The 19128-nt window shown below is 37.0% G+C and overlaps 1 protein-coding gene across 1 annotated transcript in view; it reads right to left on the reverse strand.

Moving 5' to 3' along the window:
• LOC136341258 (uncharacterized) overlaps positions 1 to 18785 on the reverse strand; it is a 33059-nt gene extending 14274 nt beyond the window's left edge. Inside the window, exons 1-3 of the mRNA XM_066286036.1 lie at positions 18648 to 18785; positions 18475 to 18589; positions 4090 to 4326 (exon numbers count right to left, since the gene is read on the reverse strand). Coding sequence (XP_066142133.1) covers positions 4090 to 4326; positions 18475 to 18589; positions 18648 to 18734 — 439 coding nt within the window. The 5' untranslated portion in view covers positions 18735 to 18785. The remainder of the gene's footprint in view (positions 1 to 4089; positions 4327 to 18474; positions 18590 to 18647) is intronic.
• Positions 18786 to 19128: the final 343 nt, after the last annotated feature.

Here is a 19128-nt window from a genome sequence, read left to right on the forward strand (position 1 = left end):
TTTGAAAACGTTAAAAGTTTGTTCTAATTTAAACAATATTATTAGTAATTAATTTCATCTTCAAAATGAGACCCTCCATTTCTAACGCATTTACTTGACCCCTCCACTCTGCTCTCCCTACTCTCCCCCCTTGGCCAATATCTCAAGAAAGATGAGACTTTGCATAAGAATAAACATAGTTGTATAAATTCAAATGTCCCGATATATCTCCCAATGAAAACTTTCCCTCGCCAACCAACCAAATATCTTGTATATTTCCATAAATAAAATGTGTTGCAATTTTAAATAAAATGAAAAAATAAAAAAATAATAAAATTAATTATTTTTTTAAATATTTATATATATACATATGTAAATATGAAAATAGTTGTAAATAAGGAAACAGCGGTTATTTGCACGTGGGGTTTGAAAAATTGGTCAATTATAAAAATGCAATCAAAGTTGGTTCACTTCTTACTTTGTTTTTTTTCTTCCGCATCTGAACAGTGTTCGGGTTGTAATTACAAAGTATTTTCTTAATTTCGATTTTTACTTATTGAATTGTAAGTAAGTGCAAATTAATACATCCTTTCAGGCCAAAACTATTAAAGAACTATAAACTTTAATACCAAATTAGTTTCTATAGAAACCAAGAGTCTGACCAATATCTAGACACTGTTTCAATGAAGTTTCTACGAGAATTAGCCCGAAGTTAATAGTAGCGGATAGCAGGCAAATGCTCTATAGCTGCAAGTGTTTTAAAATCAATTACCTACTAGTGAAAAATACTGCCATTTTAAATGTTGCTATATTGGACATATAGATTGAAATGTTCGGAATAAGTGATCAACAAGATTCTGTGGATGGTGGGAAATGGTTCGCACTTGATAGAAGACCGGAAAAATATATATTTTTGTCAGCAGATAGCAGGTAGATGCTAAAGGTGAAATGATCGCATGTATGGAAAACGAAAAAAATCATAACAATCACGTTTAGCAAATTTAGCATATAATGGATTGACACCTCTAGTAAAATAGTCCTCACTCCACTTCCATTACAACCTTTTAACAACACTTAAAATTTGAGAGAAAATTAAAAAATCGGTTTAAACTTCGGAGGTTGCTTGTTTTACAGCCAATTTTGACTGGGGTTGATAAGTTGTCAAATAATTCAAACTGATCTTGAATAAAAGTCAGTGGCGATCATTTGACATTAGTCACAAAAAATTTGACACTGACAGATGCCAATTTGTTTTGCGCGCTGTCAAACTCTTTACTGCACACGTGCTGTTCACAACAGGTATTTTAGCTGGCAATAACGCGTTCATTTTACTGTTCGCTCGCAGCAAAATGTGACAATGATTAATTTCGGATGCCTGCAGACAAAGTACTACTCTAGTAACCTGAATGATCGGATATCACCTGAACTAACCCATCTGTATAAGTCACCAGCGAGTTATAAATTCCATAAAAAAAAACTTATCGAAGAACTAAGGCATCATCGAACAATACGAAATTTTAAATGAGTTATTGTTTTTGAGGTTCTTAGTTGAAGGAGAAAACGAAGTGGATCTTCATCTGGGTGGTCTCGGAATTGATTGACAGCGTGACAGGTGAAATTCAATATGTACTCAATATGAATGTAACTTGGGTGATTTAAGATTCAGTAAAATTTTGCATAGCAGATAAGTAGCTAATTGATGTTATTAATAACACACCTTATTTTATTGTCGTTTTCACCGAATACTCATTTCATTTTTATTCGATTTGCCGTCTGCAAAATTATCCATAATTTTAATAATAAAGGTGTCCACCAGATGTAAACAAAATTATTGACATTTATAACATAAAACTTGTAAATGACCACCACGAACCGCGACATTTAAATTGTTGATTCGAGAGCCGAAGAGCTGTAAAATAAAAAATTGAATTAGTCGCATATGAATTTCGCGTTATACGGCCAGGTTGAAAGTCATGAATGGAATCAAGAAATTTATTAGACGTTTATTTTCAGTATATTTTACTTCATGACTATTCCGGAGGGCCGTTTTCGAGTGGCCTTTGTTGCTGAAAGAGAAATTGTCGTAAAACTTATATGTTATGAAAATATTGATATACGTTTGGAATTAAATAACTTCAGATAGACATAGAAATATTAATTGCTGACGCAGCACTCCATAGCGTTGGCTGTTTGAAGAATTCGATGAAGGACAAAATTTTATTTTGGATATGAAGAAGGCAGAAAGAAGCATTGCAGAAGCATTATTTTTCTAAGCATAATCGCGCAAAATCTCCAAGCGTAAAAATAAATTGATTTAAGAAGGAAAATGAAAAACTCATGAAGAGACAGTGATAGGAATAGTGTTTACTTGTAAATTTCAGAACTTCCTTTTTCCCTATCTCCATAGTGGACAGAGCACGCCAGAGGCAAAATTGGACGAACGTATTGAATAATGAATCGAAACTCACCCCAATATTTCCACCAATCAAAAATCTTTTTAACACATTTTTAAGAAAATTTCACTTTTGCTAAATTTTTAATATCGCACATTTCTCAAATTTATCTTCTGTTATTGTTCTTTATTTCCACAGCAGAAAACCTTTGCGTTCGTGGCGAGTCGAGATTTTTAATAAGTCGAAATAACAAGTATGTAACGACCGTAAACAAAATAAACAATTTGTTGTCTCCTCTGTTTTATTAAGGACGTTTATTAAAACGTTCCTATGCAGATACAGGATAGAATGTGGTTCCACCATGACGGTGCACCTGCACGTTTTGCCCGTATTGTGCAGGATCATCAAAACCAACATTTTTATGGGAGGTGGATCGAAAGAGGCGGATTTATCAGATAGCCAGCGCGAAATCCCGATTTAAGCCCGTTGAATTTTTCCTTCTAGGATTACATCAAGTCGATGCTGCATAAAACTCCTGTAGCCACCCAAGAGGAATTGTCAGAAGGAGTGATGGTAGCCTCTCATTTCGTGCAGCAAAATCCGCACATCTTATAACGGGTGCGTGATTCAATTAATCAAAGAACAAATTTATGTAACTGGGTCGGGGGGTCATCATTTTGAATGTTTATCGTATTTTTTTACCGTTATCTTGAATAAAAACGAGTTAAATATCAAAGTATTTTTTTATGTCAACGAACTAACATTGCGTTTTTGAACAAAAAAATACTCTGGACCCAAAACTGCGCATGTTTGACTGGACGTCTTTAAGCAAAAATCGACAAGGGCAATGTCCCATATAACCTCCTTAAGTTTCGTACAATCTTTTTACTCTGCGTATTAACTAATAATCACATTTTGACTTGAATCGGTTTCTTCTAATCTAAAATCATGTCTCTACTTTAGTCGAGCCTGTTTGCCATACCGTCAGGGCAAAATTCGACTCTGTAGCTATGTTGAATTCATTGCGGTCGCCTTTAGGCTAACCCGTGTAAAAAGATATCAATCGAAGGTCTAATTTAAGCCATTAGGGGTAACAAGTGGAGCCGCATCGCCGATAAGGCCCGTTTCAACAAATTTAAAAAATGGTAGCCGTTACGGAACAGATGAAGATATTCAAATGTCTCTGGCAGTTGCGGCGCACCCACGCGTTGCTTAATTAATCGCAGAACAATGGTACACCTGTTGCTTTTAGACCTTTAGGGAGAAAGTGAACACCTTAACTGTTGGACGACGTCTCACTATCGCGGAATTCTGATGTTTTCAAGGTTTGATGCTCATACGAGATTATGAGAAACGAAAACAGAGTTTTTGACCTTCAAACGCGGCATTTGAAAACCATACCTTTACTCGCTTTGGTGGGAATACACCCCTGTACTGCAATTTAACTCTTGCGAAATAATCATCAATATAAAACAAGCTCTTTGGTGATGAAGGCTACCGACACTTTAAAAAAATTTGTCCGCATTTCACTGTCTTTTCGCAGTCACGTTTCGCATATCACTAAAGTATGTGTTACCACTATCGAGCAATTACAGAGTGTTGGAACTAATATATTCCCCAATGAGTGATGATAGCATTTCCTTATACTACGAGAACAGTTTCGACGTCGCTTTGTTTGGTACACCTTTCACTATTACACCGGTCGTTCTTCACTTACCCTTCGCTTTAGTTAGATGATGCCTTGACGATTCTCTTCTTGATCTTCTTCCCACGACGAAGATCCGGAACATGTAGATTCTCAATATGGCTACACCCATTATCTTGCAGATAGACGACGTGGGCATCCTTGGTAAACTCCCAGCAGTGACGCCTCCATTGTTGCCAGTCTGCCCAACAATTATTTCTCCTTTCTCGTATCCTTCTAAGTTGGGCACCACTCGGATCCGTGACCATCCTGAAATATTCTCTTTATGATAATATCACTTGCAGGATGTTATTCTCCGGTGATTGATAAAGAGCTCTTTCAGGAGAATACCATAGAAGACATTTAAACTGGACTTCGGGGATAAAAATAAACTCTGTGAGGTTCCGCTGCATAGAATAGTTTTATATGTGTGCATGTAGTTGTCGAGAATAACATAAATTTATAATCATGATAATGAACTTGAAAATTATTATAAACTATAAACTAATAATAATAAATAATTACTGAACGTGTTTCCGGATTTCGCATGAACTCTGCTGCACTACCTGGTTCAGATATACTGACTGGTCAGTGTCATACTATGCCGCAATAGCATATAAAGTCACATTAATTTAATTTTTTTCTCACATTGAAATGTGTCAGTATGCTAATAAGTAACAATTTTTGTAAAACTTATAGATAAAGGCCAATTTATCTTATGTCCCATTGTGTTAGAAAAAATTCTTTATGGTACTGTTTTGCTGCAATCAACTGATTCATTATGATCCCAGTGGAATAACCAGGCACATGTGTTTATTATAGAACCGACAATTATCAAATAATGACTTTCAGGCATAAATTCCTTTTAACAAGTGGTGAATGTATGTCGTAGATGTTTTACTTTAGACTCAAACACGAAATTATCGGTAAATTAAATTAAATCGGGCATAAGATTTAATGGGGACGTAATGACGAGTATTCGATCTGTTTTTGCTATTCTCACGTTTGATTTTGTGAAGAAAATTTTGTATAATTTTATTGAATAGTACCCCGAAAGTGTGCTCAAAAAAGAGCCTTAAGAACCCCTTATTGCAAACTTTCCGTCAGCTGGGATTGGATGACTTGGACCACAAAGAGATTGTAGTTGTGGGGAAATATCACCTATCTATCCGAATAAGTATTTTATATATTATGTGCACTACTCAATGGAGAGCCATTTTCGTCGACTACCTTTATGGTATGTATGCTTTGATGATGGTAGCGGGCACCTCAGAGTTTCCTCTATTATAAACCTATCAACAGCGCTCAAAACAATGATCTAGGAGAAGTGGACGTAGTATTGCGTCCTGAAATCTGATTGGTCTTTTTAGCATCATGGTCACATGGTAGTGACATCGGGGAAAATGACGTCACTAATTTACATCTTATATATGAGGCGAATGCGTCGACGCACTGTGTTCAAAAATCAGGTCCAATTTTAGTGGAACGCGGGCAACTGTTCGCTCCATCCAGTCTTTCTGGATCGTTGGTCGGACGGCCATGGCGACGCTGTAATCGCTTCTTTTCGCTTTCGAGATGAAGATTAGGAACCGATGCTGCCGCGGGACGGACGGCCTCACCTAAAATTCGATTAACTTATCGAGTGTGAGGTTCCATGGGCTTCATTCTTCTGAATAAAACTTCTTATGTTCTCCCTATTTACTGATTCCTTGTATATCTCTTTATTACTGGGTTACAATGCGTGACAAACCTTACTGAATGTATAAATTCAGGATTAAACGTCTAAACTAAACGTTTAATAAAATCTAAAACGCACGTCGCATCAGTGCTATCGCTTATGGGTTGGGGAGATTTCTAACAAAATATTCAAATATCGAACAATATTTCCTCAATTAAAACCTCGACTATTATTTATGACGCAGACTCGGAATTATAATAACATCTTAAAGTTATGATAAATTTATTCTTTATTAAAATACCATAAAGGTGAAACGCTTTTTAATACCCAAAAACCAGTTGGGTACCGAAATTTGAATAATTTAAAACAAACACGGGCTATTTATTTCTGAAATTTATGAGCTCCCTCTTTTGTAGTAGGTATAATAATCTTGGGGACTAAAAAGGCGATAAAAGATTATGGTCAGTGCTTACGAGGCATGTGAGTCTAATCTTGAATTGTGAATCATTTTTTTAACAATTAATTGACTTTTAGGGCTGAACGCATCTATAAATTGCAAGAAAACTGATGAAATGCGGAATTAAAGTAACTATTTGGGGGGGGGGGGGGGGACAAATCTACACATTTCATTTATTGATTTACATTTTTTCACTAAAACAGTGAAAGAAAATTATCATTAACACATTCCCTAATATTTTCTGTTTATTTTGGGCCACTGTGTATAGTTGGTATCCTTAAGGTATGTCCCCATCGCAGGAATGGAATGAATAAACGTTCGAAAGTGAAAAAGTAAAATCTAGTAATGCCACTGAATACAGTGGGATATTTAAATATCGTGAGTTTTTTCCTCGACTATTTTTATTATATAAGATGTCTCTGAAGATGGTGCCACAAATTATGACGAAAATATGGCGAAAACTTCCTATTAATATATGTATATCGAAAGCGTTGCACTGTCGATATGCAGGATGTAGAAAGATTGGTTCCTGAGCATGATTTTCCACTAATATTTTGAAGATGTTCCGAGATAAATTAATAAAATTGTGCATTTTATTATAACTTTTTGGGTCCTTTCTGAATCTCTATAAAGAAATTGCCATATTTCTCCAGGGGCGGGCAATACAGTAGGGTAGTAGTTAGAGAGTGCCTAAAGTTTTTTTAGCAATAGCTTTTGTAAGACCCCAAGATCTCTGGAGTATCCAAGTTTGATCGTGATTTATCGATATTTCTGATCTGCGTCATAGAACACCTACTATCTTTTTTTAAATTAATTTAACAATTTTTATTAATTTATGTTATTAAATTAAGACGTTATTATTTTTCCCATAGCCGTGCTGAATGATTTACGTTCGATTTTTAAAATTTTGAAGAGAACCTCAGGGAGCACGCTCTATATTCATAACTGTATGCTCAAAGAATTAGAATGCAAAATTGTGTTAACCCCATTAGTTCATCGAAGATTACAGTCTTGATCCTATACGCCCAATTCGGTGTACTGGCGGGGTCCCTTCTGAATGCAAAACGAATAAAACTGGGTACCCCCTCCCGGTTCGTTCTGCCCCTGCGTTACTCCGACAACTGTTAGCGTTTATACCGAATTTATTACCCAATATTTTCTACCGTATAAGAGGACGGACATTCCAATTTAAAAGCATGATTTAAACAAGCAACAATATCGTTCCTCAACCGAATATTGCACGAAACATTTTGGGCCTCCGCAATCCATCAGACTAATTAGAAACCGAAGCACTTGCCCCCCTGGAGAGTACCCCATGAGGTGGACCTTATTCTGCTTCTATCCACCGACTCAGTTCGTCCGTTTCAACATCACACATGATTCTTTACTGCCGAAATTTATCGGTTTTGCGCTTTCGCAGTAAATGGAGTACTCGGAGCTCTAGTTGATGGAACCTGCCAAGGTGCAGAGTGGATTTTTTTTTTATTTCATTGCTAAAGAGCGCAATTTTTGGGTTAATTTTCTTAATTGCGAGGCGCGAATTAAATCATAAGTGGTAATAAACATCATTAAAATGGCTCAATAAATATCAAAAGAAAACCACACAAGGGGCGAAAAACACATAAACATGGAAATATGAAATTGCCACTTGAAACCTATTATTTATTTTCAAGGGACAATATTTTCCCGGGGGTAAAATATCATGGCGTTGCCACCCCCGCTTAGCGAGCTCAGCGGGTACTAAGTGTGTTTCGAGATCAAAGCTATCGGTTTATGAGTTTTGATTATGGGAACGTGTACACACTTTCCGTTAATTTTTCCCCCTTGTAAGTGCCGTATCGGATCATTTTATTTTTGTGTGGCTAGTCTCATGTTTTTTATGTTCAAGTGTTAACAGCGGTTTAAATACCGATTTCATTCACAAACAACTATTTATGCAACCAATTAGGAAATACATAGTTTTGTATAATGAGTGGAATTTCGAAGACAAGCGAAGCGTGTTACAGCAATATTCACGAGTTACGTAAAATCTCAGCTGACCTTCACGGACACTTAACGAGCCCAAGACAATGAGGAATCTCTTTAGAAGTAGCTCAAAGGTCTGCCGGATAGACCACCTACGAAAGGACGGTGCGCCATCAGACGAAGCCAAGTATCAAACGTCTCACGTCGGTTGCTCACCAGAGATGCATCATGAGGTCCTCAGAAGAACTACTTGGTATACTGCTTGGAGATCTATGAAGCAGGCCCATTCAGCTCAAACAGATGTCGCCCTGGAACGTTTCTCCAAGGAGCCCTACTGCTGGTGTCATGTTGCATGTCTCTCATGCATACCTGGTGTGAGCCCGGGTTTAATGAGAAGACTCGATATAAGTAAAGGTATTCTTAGTAGTCCAAAATCCTGCGAGTCGTTCGCGTGTCAGTTGTTTATTAAGTTTGTGTTTAATAAAATGTGTTGACGTCAAATTTCCAAGGAGTAAAAGACCTATGAAATCCGTAAGGAGTAAAGCGAAATAAAAATATTTTAATTGGTCAAAATGGAAATAATATATCAGCTAAGGATGGGCTTGCGAAGAACGCGAGAAATAAATATTTTATCACTTTGCCTTTTCTTATTGTTCCTTATCGTCCCTGTCCCTCTAAATACTAACAGCCTCATCAACAAAATGTCGAGATGTTTTTCATGCGCTTCAGGCCCACCTTATGCCAAATAACTCCCATTTAATAGGCCCTCTTTATAAAATATTAAAACGGATTGTTAAAAACTGATACCATTAAATGTTTTACACCGCCTTACCTGCTACCAAGATTGTTACAAATTTAATTTTATCGTCGTTTTGGCTCGACTCAACCAGAAAAAGAGTAAGCACCTCTCCGAAAATGGACAAGCCACTGCTTGTGGCCCTGTCGCTCCAACTCTCGGCTTTGCAAAGGTATGAGAGTGGCGGTTAAAAGTGTAGGGGGTACTATAAATTTAAGGCTTCATGTTTGCAGATTAATACCCAAAAAAGCAATAAAATCGATCGAAAAAGATACTCTGCCAGACCTGTTGTTTTAAACAGCATTTTCTTGACGTTTTAAGTACCTTCGACTGATATTTAGCAAGTAGGATTTTTTTTTCTCTCGAGGAAAACCTCCTGAAGACAGCCAGTCTGATGTTCGGGTGACCAGATAGTGTGGGATTCACACAAACGCCTACCCACTAAATACCTGGAGCTTCCTAGTTCTTGCGGCCTACAACGACCCGGAACTGTCCCTGGGGGATAAATCGTCGGTATCGAGGTGCTCGGGGATTCGGCTCACAGTTGCTTCTATGCCCGGGGCGATTGTCCCCCTCAAGTGACACGTCCCCCGCGCTTCTTTTCCTTAACCATAGCAGAAATGACATTGTTAAAGCGGGCCTACTTTGTTTTGCCTTCAGACATCCTCTTTGTAGGGGAGCTTGGAGTCAAATGGCCCACGCGGCCTTTCAGCTCTTCGAATAAAAAATACACAGCTCTGCGGTATCCACAGTTCCTGCAATCCAGGTCCGTCTTCGTTTCCGGGTCCTTAATCTGTAGACCTTGAAGCTACTGTGTCTGCTGAGCGTCTGAGTCAGAGACGCTTATATTTGACGACGTCTATAGCTCCAGGCAGAGATCACGCGTTTGGTGCACTGTTCCTTGGTCAGTTATGTCCAGCGAGTTTGCTACTTCTGGTCGATCAGGGGAGTTACTGCCAAGACCTGGGTTGCCTTTAGGAAGATATCGTTCGGATGACCCGTATTGGGGCTTCGTCTTGCACGCTCGAGAGCATCTGCTTGTAAATTTTAACTGTCACCGTGCCCCTCATATGGGGACGGATGGGCCATTGGATTATCTCGGAGAGAATTCGTCGTTTCAAGAAAGTCTATCGTCGGTATGATCTGCTGAAGCTGGCCTAGCCTTTTTAAGCTATGTCAGAAACGATCCATGACGTACCGCGCAAAGTATATATTTTCTCCGAAATCAACCCCCGATAAGTAGGGGAGAGCAAGATGTTCCAAAGGAACGCAGTACCTGTCGAAGGGACGATTCTACTGTCAAGCAAAAGACCAAATTTTAATAACGATTAATATTGTTAAATTACTTAGCCAAGAGCCGTCATCGCGAGAACACATTTAGAGAGCCCTCGCGTTACAAGGAGAGATAATGATCTTGTTCTACCCAAAGTATCTCTGTAAAAATTTTAATAGGACTGTTATTAGTCTAATGATTGATTAACAGGCAATGGAGGCATTGTTTTAAATGATCACAAACATGCCGAGTAATACTTCATAATTGTTTCGTTCGAAACGAAAAAGCATTGTTTTAATCTTCATTTGGAAGATAAGCAAAAACATCTCCATGTTAGCCGGGATAATAATGAAGCAACCGCAAGTCTAGTAGGATGATTATGGACTACATTAAGTCTAGTGTACACATACTAAACCAGATGTTAATGTTTTCCATTGTTAAATATTTTTGTGGCCAGCAGGTGTAAAGACAAGATATGACTACCTTTGCTGACTAATTCAGTGTCTCTTATACACATGCTAATGAGATGTGATGATAAATATGTAACAAAGCAGTATAGTATCCAGGTACCTATATGAATAACAAATATTTATTGTGGTGGGTTATTGAATAAAGCGACAGATTAGTCCTGATCATGTAGTGCAGAAGTTGAGCGTTCTTGTGTTGGCTTTAAAATGCACCCCCACGTCTGTAGAGCTAACTAGAAATAATTTTATTAGTGTGAGTTGAGACTTTTTGAATAAAACATGTTGTCATCCCGTGCAAACAGAAATTATGTATACGACAATTATTATTATGGAGAGGATTATTGTTAACATAAACTTACATTTAATAAATATTCAGAAGGGGCCTAGTGGTCAGTTTTTCAAAATTCTATTTTAACACTCGTCGCCCAACGAGAGGGTTAAAATTAATTAGCAAATTATGTTAATGTCGTTCTGTCTGAGCTGAAATTCCGAACATATTTTCCATGTTCGTCATAATTTATTGGGTCCGTTTTAAGGCCGGTGAAACAGGATGATATATCGTTTTGGGTGGTGTGTGTGTGTGTGTGTGTATTTTCTTGGCGATTTTGGATGTTAAAATTATGAGTTTTAAGGCTTATTCATTTTAAACGAAGTTGTTATTGGAAATTTTAGTTCGATTAGTGTCATTGACACTTAAACATAAATCTCCTCTAAACCTTCTCCAAGTCAAACTACTGAAATCTAGTTTATCGGGACCATAGTATGTCTCACGAAAATAATATATCCACGTAAGCTTGGATATCCTACAAGCGTGACGGTGTTTCACAGAGTCGAACTTGTTTCGTTTTGAATGGAAAGTCCTTACTGCGCGCGCATTATGTAATATGCAGTAAACTTTTTTTACCGTTTAATATACAGGAAGTCATCGTTTTTGAAATACACTAAACATGGTTGGATTCTTATACTATTCCCCTCAGAATTAAAAAAAAAATCGAGGTAATAGCTGGCTGACTACGGTCCTGTTTAACACTCTAGTTTGGAATTGATGACGTGTAAGCGACATGAATTTGTTTACATGAATATTTTATGTTCACAAGAGATTAGAAAATAGTATAGATTGGGGAGCTAATTGGCATAGACTTAAATTGTTAAATTGCTGTTAATTCCAACATTAAAGCTAGAAAATCTAAAACTCTGAGCAACAATCCCGTCAAGAAAATCAAGTCTATTACATGGATGTTGAAACTCGCAAAATTCTACGGTTAAACGAGTGCTTCCCAACTAGGAAGCACCTCAAGAACTTAATCGTTAACTTAAAAGTTAAGGCCAATATTTCAATCACCTGATAACTTTGCCAACAAAATAATTTACAGAGAAACTCAGAACAGAGCATAGGGCCAATTTCTCCATTCCCTTGGAAATTATCAATTTTACTAGGACGAAATATTGGTTTCTGAAGATTAATGAAGATGATCTAAATAACTGTTTATCCCTTTGTTTTGTTATTACTATGTTGTGAGTCGCAATGTTGATATGTAGTATCTTGGAAATAATCTTATCGGAAGGAGGGAATCCTAACCATCTAGTGTGACTTTGCAAAATATAATGACATTTTGGCATTCATCTAGTGAACCTCCATTGTACTTATTGGGATCATATCTTGGCCACAAAGTTTTTTAACGATATTCAAAATTTGCGAGATACTAATCACAACTACGCTGCATTGTTTTACACCTAGAAACCTTCATCGACAACCTCATTCCCCAAAGATAGTTCTCACCGGGAATTTTCACACACACTCGCGTGATCTTCACCCTCGCCTATTGCTCGTGCGCAACACCTCACCCCCATGTGGGCAAGAATTTGTTTGTTGGGTGAATAATTATTACATAATAAGGACCGAGAAAAGTAACTGTTAACGCACCAGCGAGAACCGTTACGCACGGGCTGCAGATGAGAATCACACGAGTGTGTTCAGAAATATTCGTGCAAGTTATAAATAATGTTTTTCCCATGACCATGGGTCGACACAAACAAAATAAACATAAAATGTGTATCCGATTGGGAGTTCCATTAGGCCCATGACAGGGGAAATCCGATACTGCTTCATGATTGCAGGTCTGCGGACGTTTCATAATTATTCATAATATTTATGTGAACACTACTATATTGTCGCGGAACGTTTACTTGCCGCACGTTAGGCTGCAATTAATTAATTACATAAAACCTTAAGCTATTTTTTCGGTTTTGTGGCAAGCCATTTGAAGAGCGATATTATCATAGAAATAAAATGTTCTTTGGAAGGAAGATTATCCATAGTTTTAAGTAACAACTATAACCGATGACTGAATGGCCCTGCACTTAAAGCATTTTTTTTTTCGTACGACTATAAAACAATCTAAACTGAATTCCCCTCGAGTGTACAACAGAGACGCATAAACGAAAGAACCGTATCTGGGATTCAAATCTGCCGAAAAATAATTAAATCTTGTAAAACAGTCAAAGGTGAGCCCAACCGCAGGTGATATATGGCCCAGGTAACCAAATAATGTGCTAAACTCCCAGAAGGACCCAAAAACACCACGGTGGTTTAATTTTACATCAATTTCAACGATTTCGGTCCCAGGTGCGGCCGAAGAAGATACACGTGGCTTCACAATGTTTTCTAAACATTTCTAACATTCCTATCTTGATTGCCATCTACTTAGAACAGTGGGTCGGTTCGATTTTAATTTGGGATGATGCGTTCTGAGACAGCATGTTTTTAAACGTGGCAGCTTTTATTGTATCTAGAGGGTGAACGTTTTAAATGGAAACCATTGATTAACATAACTACCATTACCGACAAAATTAGTCGATTTTATGGCACATCTTGTGTGGTAACAAGAGATTTCGCACGGCTATTTGTTACCTCACATCTTTTACTATCACAGATCAGAGTGCCGAGATGTGGACCAAAAAGATACAGGAGGATATGAGTATTATCTTAGAGTAGTCTTCTACAGGGTGTTCCGAAAAGGACATGCCAGCCTTAAGGAGGTTCTAGGGACCATTGCAGTGAAGGATTCTTGCATAGAAACCACTGGTCAGAAATGAGGTGTTTCGGCTCCAGTCATTTTTGTTCAAAAAAGTAATGTTAGATTGTTGACAGTAAAAAACCTCGATATTTAATTAATTTCTATCAAAGGTAACGCAAAAAAATATAATATTGGTGCAACGTGACGACCCCAATTTTAAGATTCTTTGAATAATTAAATCGCGATGCAAGATGTGCGAATCTTGCAGTACGAAGAAAGGCTGCCATCATTCGTTCCAACAGTTCCTCTTGGATGACTGCAGGAGTTTCATATATCAACGAATTGATGTAACCTCGAAGGAAAAAATCCAACAGGCTTAAATGGGGACTTCGTGCTGGCCACCTGACAGGTTCGACCCTTCCAAATCCATCTCCCATAAAAATAATGGTTTAGATGATCCTGCATAGGACAGGCAAAATGTGTGGGTGCCTTGTCCTGTTGAAAGCATATTCTATCCTGTAGTTTCATAGGAACGTTTCAATAAACGTCTTTAATAAAACAGAGGAAACAACAAAGTGGTTATTTTGTTTGTTTTTATTCCATTCTGTTAAATTCAATATCGAAACCTTTTGAACGTAAACGAATCTGGAGCCGAAACCGCTCAATTCTATCTAGAGGTTTCTATGTCAAAATCGTTCACTTATAACATCTTTAAGTTTGGCATGATCTTTTTGGAACACCTCGTATATTCCCCGCATGAAGCCGAACATTCTGGAGTGTACCCAAAATCAATTTTAATGTAATTGGATTGCTAGGATTGTGAGACTTGAATAATATATCATATTTATCTTCGAATAACACTACAGTGAAAACTACCGAAGAAATTTGTTATTCCAATGGGCATTAAATGCATCATTTTTCATTTCTTTTGAAGTTCTTTTTTGGTATGGTGGTTTGCAATATGTGGACGAAGCAGTGACACCTCCTCCAAGAGCATATCCATTGGAAGTAGACCAGTAATTGCCACCACTGCTGCAGTGGATTTCTGTGGTATGCTTAGGTAAGCATTAGCGGGAGTTTCCTATTTACCACCCCTAGTTCCTCTAGGTATTTCCTGATGTTTATGACACTTTTCCAGATTTTCGTTGCAGGCAATATTACTGATTCCATTTAGCTCGCCATGAATACTTGGGTTCCCAATTTTTGGTCACGCATTTATCTGGTCGCTCATTCTTTACATTATTTAAGCAATGTACCCTGTCATGCACCCATTCCTGTCCAACAGTACTCGCAGAGGATTGGCTTATGGTTGTTGTCGATTGTATTAAATTGCATTTCTAAATGATTTTTCAATTCTTTAGTTAAAATCGCGATTTTTAACTACGATACATCGAGTCCATTTTATCAGCTTTTTCCGAGTAATGTGGAACCCATGCTGAAAAGGTTTTATGCTTTGGAACGATTAAAGCAACCAAAATATTCGTCGAGACGTTTCGAATGGAGCCCAAAATAAGACCCACCTCATAAGTTGTATTAATAAATGTATGACGGGGCTCGATTGGAGTAGAGATAGGATGCGTTGGCGCGCGTCTTATGGCTTTAGGCAGACGCCAGACGACATTCCTAAGAACAGGCAATGACCAACGTCATCCCGGTGAAATATGACCTAAAACTCGTCTCAATGGACCTGGTCATAGATCGAAGATTCGTTCACAATCATATGCATTTGTATAAGGCCATAAAACGCGGGTGCGTAAGTAATAATTTAGTCAATTGCCACGGGATGAATGAATGTAGCTATATCTACGTTGTCGGTGAAGTACGTAATACGTTAGTTTCTAAGTTTAATATAAACTTACTGGGTCAACTTAAAGATGTTTGCAAAACTGCTAGTAGTAAAATTATTGTTTGATTATTTCATATTAATTCTCATTTAACTTTAGAAACTTAAATAATAAAGGATGAACATTAAAAAAGGTTCAAGTAAAAAATTAAATATGAGAGGCATGTCTTGGATTAATTCTCCTGTTAATCTGTTGTCGATCAGATATTTGATGGCAAATAGCAAATGACTCAATCAACGCCCTACGTTGACGGTTCGTAACCTATTGGCAGTTTTTTTCCCATAATCACCCGTCATAACTCATCGAAAAACGTCGTAAAACGTCGAAATTTTTTAAATTGATAATTTTTTTATATATTAATGTGGGGACCTTTTTGGCGCCAGACGGCCCCTCTGGCGCCATCTCTCTCTATTCGGGATTTATTTATTGAGCCGCGTCACAATAAAATGAAATCAAATTAATTCGAGCCGAGAGAAGCCTATAAAAAATGTAAGGAATGCTTGTTTTGCCCGTTCCTTATGAGTTTAATGGGTTTTAAAAGGGAGATGTTTTGGAGACTCTTTGAGTAAAACAGAATTCGAATTGTAAGCAACTTCCAATATATTAAGATATAGAGATAATGGTTAATTCGGTTAGTTATTGTTTACTCCGTTGAACTATAACTTGTTCTTCTAGAAACCTCATCATCCCATGTGTATCAAAGAAAAAAATTGAAATTCCAACAACTACGAAAGGTGCACAATTTCGGTAGAAGAACTCTGCTAGAGTTTTATTTGATTTCATACTGATACTTACGTGCTAAGTTTCAATCCCAAGTTGAAGATTGTTAGGTCAGGAGCCACGAAACTAGGATGTAGGGGTCTAAATCCGATCCTTGACACCTGTCAATGCGGAAGTTCTCGAAATTCGTTCATGAATAATTCACATTTATTCACAATATTAAATATTAATGACTTATAAAAGTGTATCGAAATTTTTCTTTCTACTTTGTATGAAAAAATGCTTAATTTAACGCGTGTAATATCTATCTATGTTTCCGCAGTAATTTTTATAAGAAAAGCTAAACGTCATCATACAGTTTAAAAAAAAAAATTAAAACTGAGTATGGCAATTTGTTATACCGCACTGAAGCGCTATAATTGAGCTGCAAAAAAGTGAACGTTTCTTTGAGTTGCGAAATGAAATTAATATATTTATAATCGAAAAATTAAAGCCACTTTCAGAACTTGCAGGTTCCATCTTTGACAGATATAATTGAAAATTTTTATTTCCTTAATGTAAACTTACAATCAAGAAGGAAAACTCGTGCACGCACTCCACGCAACAAGTCCAAAAAAATAATTTTCACATTTTCAACGTTGCGAAAATTTTGTAGTGTTAGAAAACGAACTACATATGTGATTTTTGTAAATACGAAAAAATGTTTTATCATTTTGTTCCCTAATCAATTCGAAGTAGGTCTTGATAAGATTAATGTGAATATGGAACGAGCATTGATGGATTTGCAATTTAACAATGATATGAATTTTTTGTTTAGAAATTAAAATTTAATTCAGTTTTACTTTTCATAGCCAAAAAAAAATTATAGCAATATTAGAAATTTTGTTAAAAAAAAAATTACTGCCTGTGGAACAGTTTTCATGTGTGAACAAAATTTCTCCAGATTGAAATATCTCTAAAAAAATTGGGGAACCCTGGTATAGGAGATACTCTTGATTCGGAGCTGCCTGAAGGACAATAAAGAGATGGAGGCTTTAGGGGCAAATATATCAATTGTATGGCAACTAATATCAAGGAATTAATTTCGACTCTGTCTAATCGACTGAAAAGGAATGGAACACCCCAAAGGATCTTGGGTGCAATGTCAGTGTTCTAACAAGCATAACTATTATGGTATGTGCATTATGCATTGTTCTCAAGAAAAATAGAAGAAAAACGTGAATTGAAGTAATATCAGGAATGTGTTTAATTGGGCCTAAATATCGTCAACAATAACAACACGTATTATTGCTGGCGATATCAATGTTAAGAAAATCACTTGGATGGGTTGCCGATGAGTCCAATCAGGCAAATACATACATCATCACTAGAACAATATGTCAATACTGCCAAAAATATTGTTCCTCATCCTAAATCTATGTATGTAAATGTGATCCAGGTAGTTTTTGGTCGAGGTCAGGTCCTACGGGCGCAGGTCACCTCAGCGAAAGGAATGCGCCTTATTACCATTATCATTTCATTAACCGATCGCGATCATTTATAACTGGCTGTCACTCCGGAGCAGCATTGTTTCGACTTTCGAGGCCTTCCCGACCTTTTCGTTTTAAATTTGACGCAGAGAAAAACAATCAGTTACACCATGTGAACATGAACGTTTCGTACCGAACAGGTATAATAGAGTTTTTGTCTTTTTAATGCGGCTGCCAGAGTTTGATAAACGGTATGCGAGGCATCCGACGATGGTGACGGATATTTTTAAAACGATATGGACCTGTCACGGAATGAGTTAAATGTGATTAACTATCAATTTCTAGAATACTCCTTTTTGGTAGCAGGTAGCTAAATCATTTGGTGGACGTGTTTGCCCCACATAATTTGCTTAGGGCCAATTTATCGATGTCCTGATAACACTGCTAGAAAAATCATTTTCATGAAAATGAAAAAAACATGCAATGGTTGGCATTCAACTGGAAATGATCTTGTCGACGATGTTTCCAAGAGTTTGATATATTCCCACATAATTTGACATAGACTTCTGAAAAATTAATTATTTTAGTACTGAGGGCGGAAAAGTTAACTTTAACTTAGCAGAAGGACGCCCGTCAGATGAAGGCGTAAAAAGGTTTTATGCCAGGGGCACAAACCATATTTTTTATGATATACCACATAGAGATTCATTATTATTCCCGTGGACTCTTTACCTAGACTTTCCTCGCTGCTCATCCCAACACAGTTCTTTGTAAAAAGTGATAACTTGTGGAAGCGTTGCTGACAAAGATTCAAGAACTGTAGATACCTCCATCTTGGAAATATCACCTATAAAGATGGAATCAGCTTGTAGATTTCTACATTAAATTAATGAATGCAACTTTACCAACACAGCAGGTTTAATCGACAGAGCCAACGTATTTGGGCTACTGAAAATCCAGATAAACACCACAAGCGTCAACAACCGGCACATTTCAACACGAAAAGGATTTGTAATAATGGTGCACTTTACAAGAATACTTGTGTACGGTTAAAATAATGTAACTTTTTATTCACGTCACAAAATATAACAATTGAGAGTCGCCTTATGTAAAATAACAAGCCATATAAATTTAATGTGCCAAAAAAGAATAAAGATATATTTGAATATTTAAACATAACCCTATTTTTTGCACGGTTGCCGCTCAATTTTTCATGTTCGTTGTCCACCAATATAGACAGTAAAAGTTTATCCTTTTGAGTACTGAAATCATGCTCCTAGTTATTTATTATCGGTTTTGCTATTATTATTGTTGATATAATGCCCAAATTCTTAAACAGTCGGTGTGAGGAGCTTCTCGCGTGCCTCTTATATGTTAATTTGGGGA

Source organism: Euwallacea fornicatus, chromosome 9 (genome assembly GCF_040115645.1).
Source record: "Euwallacea fornicatus isolate EFF26 chromosome 9, ASM4011564v1, whole genome shotgun sequence".
In the NCBI taxonomy this organism is placed as follows: Eukaryota; Metazoa; Arthropoda; class Insecta; order Coleoptera; family Curculionidae; genus Euwallacea; species Euwallacea fornicatus.